At 38.7% G+C, this 13,603-nt stretch overlaps 4 protein-coding genes across 4 annotated transcripts; 2 read left to right on the forward strand and 2 right to left on the reverse strand.

The window, feature by feature from the left end:
* The first annotated feature begins 156 nt into the window (after positions 1–156).
* bglapl (bone gamma-carboxyglutamate (gla) protein, like) lies at positions 157–1,644 on the forward strand. Its single transcript, XM_020938571.2, has 4 exons — positions 157–217; positions 296–664; positions 1,027–1,117; positions 1,207–1,644. The coding sequence occupies exons 1-4, from the start codon at positions 157–159 to the stop codon at positions 1,307–1,309; spliced, it is 624 nt and encodes a 207-aa protein (XP_020794230.1). The 3' UTR covers positions 1,310–1,644.
* Positions 1,645–3,180: 1,536 nt separating this feature from the next.
* Positions 3,181–8,488, reverse strand: LOC110172597 (sodium-dependent phosphate transport protein 2B-like). Its single transcript, XM_020938488.2, has 12 exons — positions 8,379–8,488; positions 8,197–8,298; positions 6,840–6,968; positions 6,619–6,762; positions 6,109–6,220; positions 5,833–6,025; positions 5,642–5,737; positions 5,440–5,560; positions 4,623–4,790; positions 4,430–4,546; positions 3,810–3,934; positions 3,181–3,744 (listed from the first exon to the last, which is right to left on the reverse strand). Exons 1-12 carry the CDS (start codon positions 8,416–8,418, stop codon positions 3,181–3,183), a joined length of 1,911 nt encoding a protein of 636 aa, XP_020794147.2. The 5' UTR covers positions 8,419–8,488.
* A 1,800-nt stretch (positions 8,489–10,288) lies between these two features.
* On the forward strand, positions 10,289–12,045 carry LOC110172616 (OCIA domain-containing protein 1). Its single transcript, XM_020938513.2, has 8 exons — positions 10,289–10,492; positions 10,650–10,734; positions 10,809–10,862; positions 10,930–10,977; positions 11,179–11,308; positions 11,381–11,550; positions 11,623–11,784; positions 11,856–12,045. The coding sequence occupies exons 1-8, from the start codon at positions 10,439–10,441 to the stop codon at positions 11,891–11,893; spliced, it is 741 nt and encodes a 246-aa protein (XP_020794172.1). The 5' UTR covers positions 10,289–10,438; the 3' UTR covers positions 11,894–12,045.
* Positions 11,577–13,386, reverse strand: rhbdd2 (rhomboid domain containing 2). Its single transcript, XM_020938512.2, has one exon. The coding sequence runs from the start codon at positions 13,271–13,273 to the stop codon at positions 12,296–12,298; it is 978 nt and encodes a 325-aa protein (XP_020794171.1). The 5' UTR covers positions 13,274–13,386; the 3' UTR covers positions 11,577–12,295.
* Between the last annotated feature and the right edge of the window lie 217 nt (positions 13,387–13,603).

Consider the following 13,603-nt stretch of genomic DNA (forward strand, 5'->3'; position numbering starts at 1 on the left):
AATCAGAGGCAGAGCTCCCTGAGTGGGTTTGACCTTGCTTCGGACATGGGCTCATGTATATATTGACCTTCAGTCCATCCACTGACACAGAAGCAGCTCTAGAGCGAAAGAAACCAAAGAGCCTTGACTCCACATAGAAGCATCTCCAGAGACATCATGAGGACTGTGACTCTACTGCTCACCTGCGCTCTCCTCTCTGTCTGCTGGTCCATGGGGGGTGAGTCCACTCTTCTGCACAAGTATGTACTATTTTCCTGACTGCATTTATGCAAATGTTATGTGTTGTATTCTGCAGCTATTGAACCTGAGGTTATAGTGGACCCAGCAGAGGACCCTGCAGCTGATGTAGCTCCTGCTGACTCTGCCTCCTCCTCTGCCTCATCCTCTGCCTCCTCCTCTGAGTCTGCCTCTGCATCAGACTCTGCATCAGACTCAGCATCAGACTCAGCATCGGACTCAGGTTCTGACTCTTCTGCATCTTCAGCTTCCTCTTCCTCTGAATCCACAGAGTCTGCACAGTCCTCAGAGTCCTCAGAGTCCCAGTCCTCAGAGTCTCAGTCCTCTGAGTCCCAGTCCTCAGAATCATCTGAATCTTCAGAATCTTCAGAATCTGCTTCATCTGCCTCTGACTCTTCCTCAGCATCCTCATCAACCAGCACTGAAGGTACAATCAATTATTGGGTCTCATATGATGTCAGTTTTCCATGGGGTCCTATAGTATTTAATAGTGCATTTGGGTCCTATTTTGTCCTAATGCAGACTTGCTTTGGTCCTTTTGTAGTGCTTGTTTAGTCCTGGTCTAGCACAGGCTTAGTCCAGTTTGAAGTTCTAATTGGTATAATTACAAGTGTGAGTGAGCACACTTTAATAAAGATTGGGGAATGCAAAGTTGTGCAACAGTAATGTGTCAAATTAAAAAGCTGATTTCAAATTATTGGTTTTGTTAGTGTTAAATTATTGAAAAAAATACAGGAATACTGGCTTATCAGATTCTGAATTTAACTTTTTGTTTATATTTTTTTGTAGCCCCTCATGTGGTAATGAAGAGGGACCTGGCGGCTGTATTGCTCAGGAGAAGGAGAGCAACCGGACCGCTCGGTCCACTACAGCTGGAGAGGTACATATAAGTTTATATATGTTGTATATTTGTGTGGGAATGGTTGTAGTCAAAGATTAATACTCCTGACTGTGTTTTGTGTGAGGCAGCCTGCGAGAGGTGTGTGAACTGAACGAAGCCTGTGACGACATGGCTGACACTGCTGGAATAGTGGCTGCTTACACGGCTTATTATGGACCTGTCCCCTTCTAAAAAGACCACCTCTTCAATCATTACATCATTTTAAACTAGTGCCGTGGCCTCCCTGGATGCAGAAAACAAACCTATTGTACATTTAAATTCTTGCTCAGATCACCAGAAGTGTTATATCCAAAGGCCTTGTATGTAAAATGTAAAAGGCACATGGACTCACAAGCCTGTGAATAACTTTTAAAGCCCACTTGAGTTTAGATTATTACTAAGCTTCAGCAAAACAAATGGTGCTACAAGTGCAATTATAATGTAAGAGAATGTATTACTAATGTATTTTTATATGGTGCTTATTATGATGCTTTTATCTTTACAAATGGAAGATTTAGATATTTTTAGGGGCAGATTTTCTAACCAAAGAAATAGCGTTATGTGTATTTTGACAGGTTTGATATGTTTGGAAAATAATAAATTATTTCTTTATTAAAAATGTCTTCTCATAATTATTTTCCACTGTGAACATGTCCTCACATGCACCAGGGGCTGTTACTATATAAGGTCAATAGATGGCAGTACAAAACAACTCTAGCTCAAATTCCAGTTTGCATAGTCAAGTATGTAATGTTCAGATTTAAACAAACGTATCATGGGTTTATTCAGTAATTGCATATTAATTGACTGTGCTACATTACAGACACTGTCATATAGGCCAGATCAGAGAATTGATGTCAGATGAGTTAAACCTGCATGCTCTTATCTGTTTTATATATTTACATAAACAATGGAGTTGTACGGGTTTAATGTTGGCACATGTTTTGGGTCCTTGATTTTATCGGACACAACTTCTCCACTTCTTTGTTGAATCTACTACAGATAAAGAACAAGGTCGCACAGCACTTAGACAAGGATGTAGCACCAGATTCTGGGTTATAGGTACAAATCATCTTGGTGGGCCTGCACTACATGTTGTCTAATAAAAATGCACATTAGAGGCTTTGTGAGGGGTCCCTCCCTGCACTGGGCCCTGGAAAACAGTACCCTTTACCCCCCCCAGGCCGACGCCCCTGACTCCACAGATCTTTCCGGTCACGTGTAGAGTGGCGGTGCCTTGTGTTAGATGTGGCTTCATCATTAACAGGACTATCTGTACATCAGCTTCACCCCCTCTCTCTACTGACCCACAGTGTGGCTGGGTGTCCTGGACTGTCACAGTTGTTGCGGTTACTATTGACACAAAGATAATCCATACACAAGCTGGCTGCCATGTGACACTAGGCAGCTCATGACTTCTTTCAATGAACACTCCACAACTGCCCCTTCTCTGATTATTATTAATAGGAACTGCAGTGATGGTCATGACATGAAGAATTTTACTACTTTGACAGTGAACTGTGACCCCAATGTTTCTACTTTTTCTGAGTATTATTATGTACTTGAGATAACGCAGATAACTGGTCAATAAATTAACTTGTTTTTGCTTTAGTCATCACATTAGAAATGATGAAGCGCCAGAGACTTAAAAGCCACTAGATAAAAAAGGTGTTTATTAATACATGAGTTTATTAACATAAATAATTAGCGTAATTTTAATTATTAATGTATTCTGTGTGTAATTTTTTATAAAACAATATATTCTCTGAATACAATAATTTATCTTAATTAAAGAATAATTATTACACCCTAAAACGATGTTAAAGATTTCCATGTGTCATATACACATATAAACAAAACATTTGCTTAAAAAAGTCACATGACCCTAAGACCTCTATGTCTCCTTCAACCAGGAAAATATCACCTATTATACAACATGTTGACAGGATGACAGATCTGATCTTAGATTGTGTTTTTGAGATTGAGACACATGGCAAATTGATTAAAACAAAGTACTATAGCCAAAGGTACACAGTCTGAGTATGAGATGGGTGGCAGAAACGTCAAAGCTTGGTCATATTGAGAATCTTCAGCTCTATTTTATCTCTTTGACTGTCGATTTCCTTTTCCACCTCTCTCTCAGTCTCCATGGCAGGGTTGTCATATGCCTCTTTGAGACTCTTTTCCTTTCCTTCTTGTGTCTCCTCATCTGCAGGCAGCTGACAGCATTTACAGCAGCAGCAGCACTTGGTGACAAACACATCCACCACTTTGTCCCAGGGTGCGAGAGAGTGGGCCCACAGGGGCAGGAAGTCCCAGTTCCTCAGGGCTGCTGGAAGACAGCTGGGTTTGTGCTTTTGCAGCACATTAATTATAACAATGATGATCAGTAGACCGAGCAGTGGTGCACCCACTCCTACGAGGACCTTCCAACCTGCCACAGAAAGCCCAAAGACGAGCAAGGGCAGAAGGAAGAAGCAGCAGATGATGTAGACTGCAGCAAACCAGCGGTACTTGGCTGTGACGCTGCCCAGGCTCTTGGCAAGGCGGATCGGAATTCTGGTGAAGGGTATTGGGTACCACAGGACAATGCCAGTGATGTTGAACAAGAAATGCACAAGTGCAATCTAGAAAAAAGAAAAGTTTTATTTTTTATTTTCAGCTACACAAGATGTGCAGTAGTTTGGCTTACTTGTAATGCATTGGCCAGTGTCTCTCCTGGACTAGCCATTGCAGCCAGGATAGCTGTTGTGGTGGTGCCTATATTTGATCCAAGTGACAGTGGATAGGCCCTTTCTATGCTGATCACACCAATACCTGTTTATACAAAGTTAGTCAGGACTATGTTCTCATTTGCCCAAAACAAAGACTTGTATATCATTTTAACTTTGAATGCACTGATCCATGTTTTTAAATTACAATACTGATATCGATACTTGGACTGTAAATATCGACTGATACCAGATATCAACCGATTTTAGTGTAGGGACAGCACATTACACTTATTTCCACAGTTAACTTTTTACACAAGAGATCATATTTTTCCTATCCAAGTTTTATATAACTGTTATTTGTCCTTCAAAGAACCATTTTGTATGACTAAATGGTCAAACATTATGAGACATTCTAGGCCAAAATCAGCTTATAAAAAGTTTTAATACATCTAATTAAAGGCCCAGCCAGGATCCAATCCTGCTATTTTTTTTTTTTAAATATTGGCACTGACATTTGATATCAGCATTGGTATTGTGCTTCCCTAATTTTACTAAGCATATAATAATGAATGATGAACAGTTAGTTGATTGACCTCACCAACAAGTGGAGTAATTGCAGATGTAAACACTGAACTGCTCTGCACCACAAAGGTCATTCCAGCTCCGACCAAAATGGCAATGTACCCCACAACCCAGCCAAAGGGAAATGGAAAATCTGAATACACAGTCAGAAACATTATTAGAAAAAAGGTATGATGACTGGTCCAAAACAACAGAAAGGCATCTCTCACCAGTGTTTAGGATCTTCTTTATGACAGATGCCACCTGCCCTTTGAGCATTGAGTTGAGCAGTTTGACAATGAGAATCAGGCATGAGCAGAGCACCAGGAGAGACAGAGCTAGCAGGATCAGACCCACAGCCAGGTCAGACAGGGCCACATCCACAAATAGGTGCTTACCTTAAAATCCAAGAGCACAAGTTAAAATGTATGTACAATGTAAAATGTACATAGTTGTTTTAGTTATTATAGCACACTACTTGTTAAATACTCTACATACAATTTTATTGTTACTTGTGACAATGACAATAAGTTCTTAAATCTTGAATCTTATTTTTTTTAACAGGTACAATGATAAACACATTATTGTTCTTCATGGCATCTCTTAGTGTGCAAGTATGGGCTATATTAGGTGGCAAGTGAATATTAGTTTCAATGTAATTTTTAATGTAAATATTATTGTATTCCACTTCAGTGGTGTATCTGGGGCACTCAGTGTCAGATCAGTCCTTGTTATCTTGGCCTGCATCATCAGAGGTATAATACTCCCTACAACAGATGTATAGCCAGACTGAATTGCACTAGACTGGAATGAACAACACTATCACAATTGAGGGCTCATGTCTCTAGAATCTGAACACCAACGTCATGCCTCTTCTCTTCAATTCTCGGCCTACTACAATTTATTCAGATTCTAATTCTAATTCAGATAGATTAAAAGTAGGAAAAATATGGATTTTTTCTTTGTGATTTTATACTTATTGAAAGGAATACACGTAATGTATGTAATTCATGCAACATTTTGCCCAATATGTGCTTACATACTCACATTTTTCCAAGTTGTAAGTGACAGATACGTTCATCAGTGTTATTGTCTGATTTCCGTCAAACCAACAGAGAGTTGGAGAAGTGCAATTTTCAGGACCAGGAACTGTCACATTCATTAGAGTCTAAAAGACAAACAACAAAAACATGCATAAACAACCTCAAAACATAATATTTGAGTTACCTTGAATAGTGGTTGATCTTACTGTGTTGGTAAATGTTTTGCACCATTTCAAAATGAGACTCTTGTTTCTGGCTTCTGGGTCTCCAGTGGCAATTTGACTGATCACTGTCTTGTCTAGCTAATGTTTTGAACAGAGCACAAAGTCAAAAATATATGAATTAATGAATTCATATACTATAAATTACATAGTAACTACTATTTAAAATATGGTACCTGAATAATGGATTTTGTGAGCACATCTGTGATGACATTTAGCAGATCCGGTGCCTCTCCACTCTGAATATTAAAGGAGTCTATGATGAGTTTTGTGACTATGTATAGGTACCCAGAGGCCACTTCTATTGGCAGCAGCACCAGCACAGACAGCCAGTTGAAGAAGTCATGGACTGTGGCCCCAGCAAAAGCTCTGTGGATTTGATAGAATTACATGCATGTTACAGCAATTTATACAGTAAATAAAGATAATGAAGTCTATGGGCATTTAATTACCTACGAAATGTACTGCGCTCCCCTGCTTGCGTCATAGCCACAAGTGTGTTGGTGACGGAAGTGCCAATGTTGGTCCCCATAATAATAGGAACAGCCAGCTGGACTGTGAGCACTGCAAAATTCCAAGCGTTAATATCACAGAAATTTAGTTTGAATATTTTACACAAAAGAGCTCTGTGATTTTTGGTTGCTATGGCGTTCTCTTACTATCAACAGTACTGAGACTTAAATGGTCATGATCACATTTTTATACAGCACTTTTCCACCTTCAAGGCACTCAAAGCATTTTACATCGAGGAATCATTCACCCCATTCACACACACTCATACACCAGTGTATGCAGACACTCCAGTTTTCAAATCAGAGGACAAACACTCTAACAACTAAACTAATGTTGCCCTTTTACACGACTAACATGGGATCATCACTTTTGCTATGAGTCCCTATTTTTGCAACCTTATATTAGTAAACTGAATATGTTTAAATGTGCTGATGTGCACTCAGACTCACATCCAGAGGAAACCATACTGACGACTATGGAGGAGGAGGTGGATGAACTTTGGACAAGAAGAGTCACCAAAACACCAATCACCAGTCCTGCCAATGGGTTTGACAGCACACTGTTGTCTTGCAAAATGTCTCCTGCTGCTTTTCCTGCACATAACACTCATTTTAGTATTATAATTGAAGTTCTTGTTTATAGGCTCACTATCTATTTAAATCTTACTGACCTCCAACCAACTGGAAGGCAGAGCTGAGGATGTCCAGTGAGCAGATGAACATGTAGAGAAATCCCAGCAACAGGCACATTTTCCCAACAGACAGCACCACCCTCAGCACTTTACCTTTCGTGTCCAGTGCTGGAAGATTATAGACAAAGATGTCAGTATGGGCCTATATACTAAATTGTGCCCAGTCTCAGAAACTGGCATACTTGTTTTGTCAGCTCAGTCTCTGAACATGAATACATTTATGATATAGCTGTGGGCGACTCATAGGCACAGTCAGAAGGTCTTGAGTTTATTTCCTGGACAAGGAAGGGCCTTTCTGTGGGCAGTTTGCATGCTCTCCCTGTGCCTGTACAGGTTTTCTCTTGGTGCACAGGTTTCCTCTAAAAATACTAAAAACATGTACAATGTATCCTCGCGAAAACAGGACCCCCCCCCCCTTAACAAGAAATTATTTCAACAGGGACTTTCCTGATCAAGCTGTGCTAGTGTCCAAAAGAGTGAATGTGAATGATGTATGTCAAAGGGTTTTTGAGAACTAGAAAGTTACATGTAAATTATGTAAATACCTATTTCCTCTTTTCACAGTTTGAAAGGATTTAAGATGTAATTTAAAGAAATGGGTACCTTTTGTATCGTAATTAATGAGAGAGATTAGTAATACATTTTTCACTAATATCAGTAGTCAGGTCAGCATTATTGTTCACCTTTTTGCATCCTGTAATCAGTGCCAGTGACATGATAATCTACCTTTCAGAAGCAGTGATAGTGTACAAGTAGCTGAGCTGACCTGAAGTATCAGCACTCATGTAATTTAGTGAACTGTAAATAGCTCGACTTTATCGCTCTAGGACAAAAAACTGTGGTGTTGGCAGCTTCTGTGTAGCCCACAGTAACTTTGTCTGCTCCATGTTAAATTCAGTGAATTTATAGGGCCCATATTATGGTATTTTATGATCTGTTATAATGCAGTTTTTTCATTAAAGACAGACCAGGAGTTGTGATTTGTTTCATTTACACTGAAAACACTCCACCTTGTGATGTCATGTGGTAATTCTGTAAGTGCTCCACTGTGTTTTAAACTCTATACACCTGCACTAGAATCATTTGGATGATTTCAGACCTGGAATTGCCCATCTCTACTGAACTAAAGGTAAAAAGGTAGTAATTAACTTGAAATCTACCACTCCATGACATCACAAGGTGGAACTGAGTATTTTGAGCACTGGAGATGTATAAAGACTAATAATATACATGACTCCAGGTATGTTTTTTGAGGAAGTAACAACATTCTAACATGGCTATAAGCTAAAAGAGGCAATGTTGAGTAATACAGGACCATATAGGGCAATCCAAATACCTGACCAGGGGACTCCAGTGTCTTTCAGCTCTGGCATATCCCAAGGGTCAGTCTCCATCTTCTCCTCATTGATAAGGTCTACAGTTGAATGTGCTGGGCTGGCTAAAAGCAAAAGCAAAAGCATTTAAATTGTTTGCATAAAATATAGAATACACTTAATATTGTTAATTCATATAAAATACCTTGTCTCTCTCCCAGTTTCCCATTGTTCTGAGTTTCCATGGTCTGAAAAAAGATATAATGATTTAACAGTTGTAAGATGTATTAAAATGTATTTACAGCAATATCCATATCCTGAGAATATACACAAATGTGTAGTCTGTTACTTGAACAATGGCACGTATGTTTTCTTTCACATGCTGCACAACTGATCAGAACAATCACAGGGTTTGTAGAAAGGTCCCAGTACAGTTCTATTCAATGTTACCAATTAAAGTCAAGTTTCCCTGTTTGTAAAAAGGAAATAGTCTGACTGTCTATTTACAACATCTATTTACAACACCCTTTTTATCTAACTAATTAACTAATTAAAAGTGACTAATGCTGGTTCTTTGAACTCAGCTTTGGATCCGGTTTTGAGATTCTTATCTCTCTGTTATCTTGTGAACAAATTTTTGCACACTTAGATAATATGTTGTAAAGATAATCAATACGTTTAACACCACACACAGCACTTAAATGTCACAAATGTGTTAGGATATTTGATTTATGTTGCCTTAAAAGATAAATTATAATAGCATTTGGTTTAATTAGACCCAGTATGACACATGCTGACATTTAAATAAATCCAAGTATTCCTCACCTGTGGTGGGCTCAAAGAGTCCATGTTCCATAAGCAGGTATAAGCGCTCAGGTGAGAGTATGAGGTCTACTGATGTCGCTGTCACATCACCATGAAAATGTATATATCAGAGATAAGGAGGACACGCCTTCCTTGTCTCACAATGCTGTAAATGTTTGGAAAGTTGTGTTGCAATCCAATCCATGCTGAAGACGGTAACCCTAACAGAAGTAATCTCAAATGTGATTCTAAATTAATAAAAAAATAAAATAAAAATACAGATAGATGTTTAGTCCTTCAGTGATCTTTTCAGTGAATCCGGGGACCTTCCACTCGCAGAGACTTAATGGTAGTTTCCAGGCTGATGTTTTCATTCACTGAGCTTGTACTACTGGCACAGTGAGATCTGTGATTTTGAAGCAATTTATTGATTCTCTTGTGGCCTCCCATTGGCCAGTGTCTCTCAGTATCAATGAATTAACTACACTTGGCTTTGATATATTACTTTACTTGAATTAACTTTAAAATATTTAGACTTTTTTTTGTGTTAGGACTATCATGTGCTTTGTTGCCTGTTTTATTGTTCTAATTATTATTATATAGGCTACAAATATTTTGTCTATTTCTTTTTATTTATTTATTATTATTGTTTAATTTTATTTTTTTTATTTAATTAGTCAAAGTGAGTTACTTTTTTAGAAGCTTTTTGGCAGTACTCTAGCTGCTTCTCTGAGGTCTAAAAATACATTTTACATAGGCCTATTGATTTTTGGTCAGGGGTTTTCATGTGACATATTTCCACAATGGAACAAAAGCAGAGGTGTAATCCACTAAATAGTACTGGATGTGTCTCCTTGACACAAGCTCTGGCAAACTGGTTTTGTAAATAGGTAGTAGAAATCCTATGTTTCCTGGCACGCCAACTTTAAGGCTACTTTATAAGTATTTATTATATCCATAGATTCTCTCCACATTTTTCTTCAGCCTATATTTTGCTCTTATTGTAATCTACTTTTTCATCTGAGAATAGTATTTGGTCAGATAATAATGAGAGACTATTTTAGACTAGACTATTTTACTGCCAGCTAAGGCAGGAAGATGACATACACACCACGTGAAGGCGCTCTTTAACAACATATTACGTGAAAATTTTCAAAATAAAATAAACCAATACTTGTAGCACGTAATTAATGCACCCCTCACTGTTTTGAGTCAAAACGGAATGTAGTATTATGTAAAAGATGTATTTAAGTTAAATCAACACAGTTTGTGGGGAAGTTATTTTATTTTATTTTACTCGTGATTTTACTGCGCTGAACACAACATTAGTTTCCGGGTTATATCATCTTTTGCTGGTGCTTCATGGCGCTATGACATTGTGCAAAGAGCCGTCTGCTGCCCCTATCTTATGTGTATTAGTTGAAACAGTGTGAAAGCAGAGGTAAATCTAACATCACAGACATGGCGAACCCGGGCCCAGGCTACACAGATGAGCGGCAGCGAAGAGCAGCCCCGGTAAGCAGCTGTTTTACCTGCAGGATGCTAATGTGTTAGCTAACTTCAGGAGAACTGTTGTTGACCCCATGTGTGTCATGCAGCATGACTGTCTTTGCAGTGACAGGCAGTACACGCTTCTAAATAAGCACTGATGCAGAGTTGTGTGTGTTTTTAGGGTGCTGTTGGGATGGATTACATCCCCACAGAGGAAGAGAGGAAGGTGTTTAGAGAGTGCAACCAGGAGAGCTTCTGGTACAGGTGTAAGTTTTTCGCATGCAGTTACTGCCAATATGACTGGGACATGGATATTTATTTAAATGTGCTCTCTTCACAGCCGTGCCTTTCTCTGTGGTCAGCATGGCCATCACTCAAGCCCTTGTTGCAAGAGGTAAGTGTTAATAACAGAACATTATAGTAAGTGTACATTTGTCTAAATTGTCTCTTCACATGTTTAGGATCTTTGTCTGCGTCACCAAGGTTTGGGTCTCTTCCAAAAGTTGTCTGTGAGTATTGTGTTTGTATTCGTACTGTATTTAAATAGTTTTATGTGTTTATAAAATACTTATGTAAATGTAGTTGTAACATTTGTACTCATTGTTTTGGCTAAGGGTGTGCAGATATTCACAAACAAAAGTTTATCTTAATTCTTCAAAACTATTTAAAGCTTACCCTCAACAAAAAGCAACTAATATTTGTTTCTCTAGTTGCTGGTTTCTGTGGCTACTTGGCTGGAAAAATGTCTTACATGAAAACTTGCCAAGAAAAATTTAAAAGACTGGAAAATTCACCCTTGGGTGAGGCACTACGACAGCGAGCAGGACAAACTGTGCAATAGTAAGTACAGAAATGTGTTGTGGAATGTATATGACGTTTGTTGTGATTTTATTTTATTTTATTTATCCACAGTTCAAAAGGCCCTCAGTCCGAGATGGGTGACACTTCAATGATTCCATCAGAAAATATGTTCCAGTCAGACTCCCAAAGTCAGATCCCTGCTCCGAACAGAGACTATGGATATGGGTACAGCCCAGAGCCACCCATGCTCGAGAAGCAAGAAGACGACCTGAGTGTGTCAGGTAAACTCATGAAATTGACTAATGTATTAAATTGATTAATGGTAATGTTTACTTTGAATTATTACAATTTAGATCAGTCATATTTGGACGAAGAAGAGCCCAGACAGAAACCCATCTTGTATGAGGATTTAAGACTTAAAAATCGAGAGAACTATGAAGTCACACTAACTCAGAAAGCAGAGACCCTCTTGAAACCAACGCCACAAAGGGAGTCAGAAAGGCCTAAAACAGAAGGTAAGCTACCATTTAAAAATTGAACAAGCTGTTTGATTGTAATTGTAATTTCTCTGTTCAATGTGTTACAGCCAAGAAGAACATTTATGGAGATACATGGGAAGAATGAATATGTTTTGGTGTGAATATTGGCATCACTGTTTCAAATGAGAAAGTTGAGGTTGTGATCTCTTATTATTATGTATCAACCAATGTTTTGTTTTTGTTTGTTGTATTTGTCTTAACAAACAATCCAATTAAACTGCTATGATAAACCTGTAATTATGTTTGGAATTTTCTTGGTATTTAAAAACTATATAATTGTACATTTTAAAACAAAGATGCAAAGTCAGCAGCTGAGGTTTAGAAAACACTCTTGCAAATTAAAACACAACCCTGGGCACATGTTGAAAGCTCAAATTATAACATTTTAAGAAGAATGTAATGCCAATAGGTTATAACAACAAACTGTAAATCAACCCCCGATACGATTCATTTCAGTAGCAATATTGAGGTACAATGTTAAAGCAATCTATTTCTGATCATTGTTTGACAAATTACTCAAGTTATGACTATGGTTGCAACTGTGGCTGTGGTTATATCCACTGTAGTGTCCATGGTGTGCGTGAGAGTGTCCGTGGGATTGTCCAAGAGGATGAAGAGTCACTGAGGCATTGGCCATAGCACTATTGTAGTTTGCCCAGCCCTCATAAGGCATAGCTCCATAGTTCTGAGGGCCAAGACTGGAGGCTGGGGCATAGGCTTGCACTGGGTAGGATCCTGGTGGTGCAGAACTTATTTGTGGAAGAAGAACTTTCCTCCTCTCCTCTGTAGAAGCAGGGACAAATAGGGCAGGACTGGCCATCCTCAAAAACCTAAAAGGCGCATTTTTTTCCAGTACAGAAGCTTTGGATTCAGACATTTGCACCAATGAAAACCAACCTCTGCCATACATCCACCCTGTAAACACAGCTATAATATTACAAGGAAGAACTGCATTTGGAATGACAATGGTGGTGATGATTAAAAACAACCAAGGAAGAGCTATCGTGGGGAAACTGACGCCGAATAAAAATCCTTTGGTCATCTTTGTGTGCATTGTGGTTAAAGCCATGCAGGAAAGAGCTGTTGGCAGCAATCCTTCAGTCTGATTGGTGTTACCTTGCAGAAGATCCACAATCGCATAGGCTAATCCCGAGGTGGTAGATAACAGAAAGAACATGCTGAGAAAGCGAACGGTGCCGAAGCCCCTTTCCAAACTCCCACTGAGAAACACAAACGCTATGATGCTGAGAAGAAGCTGGCCTCCAGTCTTGTGATGATAGGGGTAAAGAAAAAGTCTGTGGACATGTCCATTTTCAAAAACACTGGCACCGACGCTAAACATTCCTTGGGTAATGCCTATGTTGCAATATTCTTGCACACCAAATAACAAAGAAGATGCTAAAATCACTGTAAGAATCCCACTCGTGAGTTTAGGGGACACTTCCTTCAGTACTTGTAAAATCATTTTATATACTATGAATATACTACACTATTACTCATTGAAAATACATCAAAAATAGAATATGTATAATTAAACTTCTGTCCCTAAGCAGACGCAGGTTTGAGGAAGAACTTCAGGAAATGAATTCATTTCCGGTAAGCTCTTTCAATTAAAAAAATAAAAATTTCTTATGGATGTTAAATATTTTGAGCTCTTGCAAACGGGAACGTGAGCACACATAATTATGATTAAAGTTAAATCAGCAAAAAGGCGGAGAGTGGAGACCTAAAGTTGCCTGGTGACAATAAATAATTGTGTCTATATAGTTTTATTTTGAAGTTTTGATGGCCGTCT

Source organism: Boleophthalmus pectinirostris, unplaced genomic scaffold (assembly GCF_026225935.1).
Source record: "Boleophthalmus pectinirostris isolate CB_2022bp ecotype Guang Dong unplaced genomic scaffold, ASM2622593v1 HiC_scaffold_22, whole genome shotgun sequence".
Lineage (NCBI taxonomy): Eukaryota > Metazoa > Chordata > Actinopteri > Gobiiformes > Gobiidae > Boleophthalmus > Boleophthalmus pectinirostris.

Coding starts and splice junctions, on each gene's coding strand:
- bglapl (XM_020938571.2), top strand. CDS start 157: ATGAGGACTGTGACTCTACTGCTCACCTGCGCTCTCCTCTCTGTCTGC. Junction 218..295: donor TGTCTGCTGGTCCATGGGGG/GTGAGTCCACTC, acceptor TGTATTCTGCAG/CTATTGAACCTGAGGTTATA. Junction 665..1,026: donor CTCATCAACCAGCACTGAAG/GTACAATCAATT, acceptor ATTTTTTTGTAG/CCCCTCATGTGGTAATGAAG.
- LOC110172597 (XM_020938488.2), bottom strand. CDS start 8,418: ATGGAAACTCAGAACAATGGGAAACTGGGAGAGAGACAAG. Junction 4,547..4,622: donor AAAGAAGATCCTAAACACTG/GTGAGAGATGCC, acceptor CTGTGTATTCAG/ATTTTCCATTTCCCTTTGGC. Junction 3,745..3,809: donor CACTGGCCAATGCATTACAA/GTAAGCCAAACT, acceptor TCTTTTTTCTAG/ATTGCACTTGTGCATTTCTT.
- LOC110172616 (XM_020938513.2), top strand. CDS start 10,439: ATGGCGAACCCGGGCCCAGGCTACACAGATGAGCGGCAGCGAAGAGCA. Junction 10,493..10,649: donor GGCAGCGAAGAGCAGCCCCG/GTAAGCAGCTGT, acceptor GTGTGTTTTTAG/GGTGCTGTTGGGATGGATTA. Junction 10,863..10,929: donor TCAAGCCCTTGTTGCAAGAG/GTAAGTGTTAAT, acceptor TCACATGTTTAG/GATCTTTGTCTGCGTCACCA.
- rhbdd2 (XM_020938512.2), bottom strand. CDS start 13,273: ATGATTTTACAAGTACTGAAGGAAGTGTCCCCTAAACTCACGAGTGGG.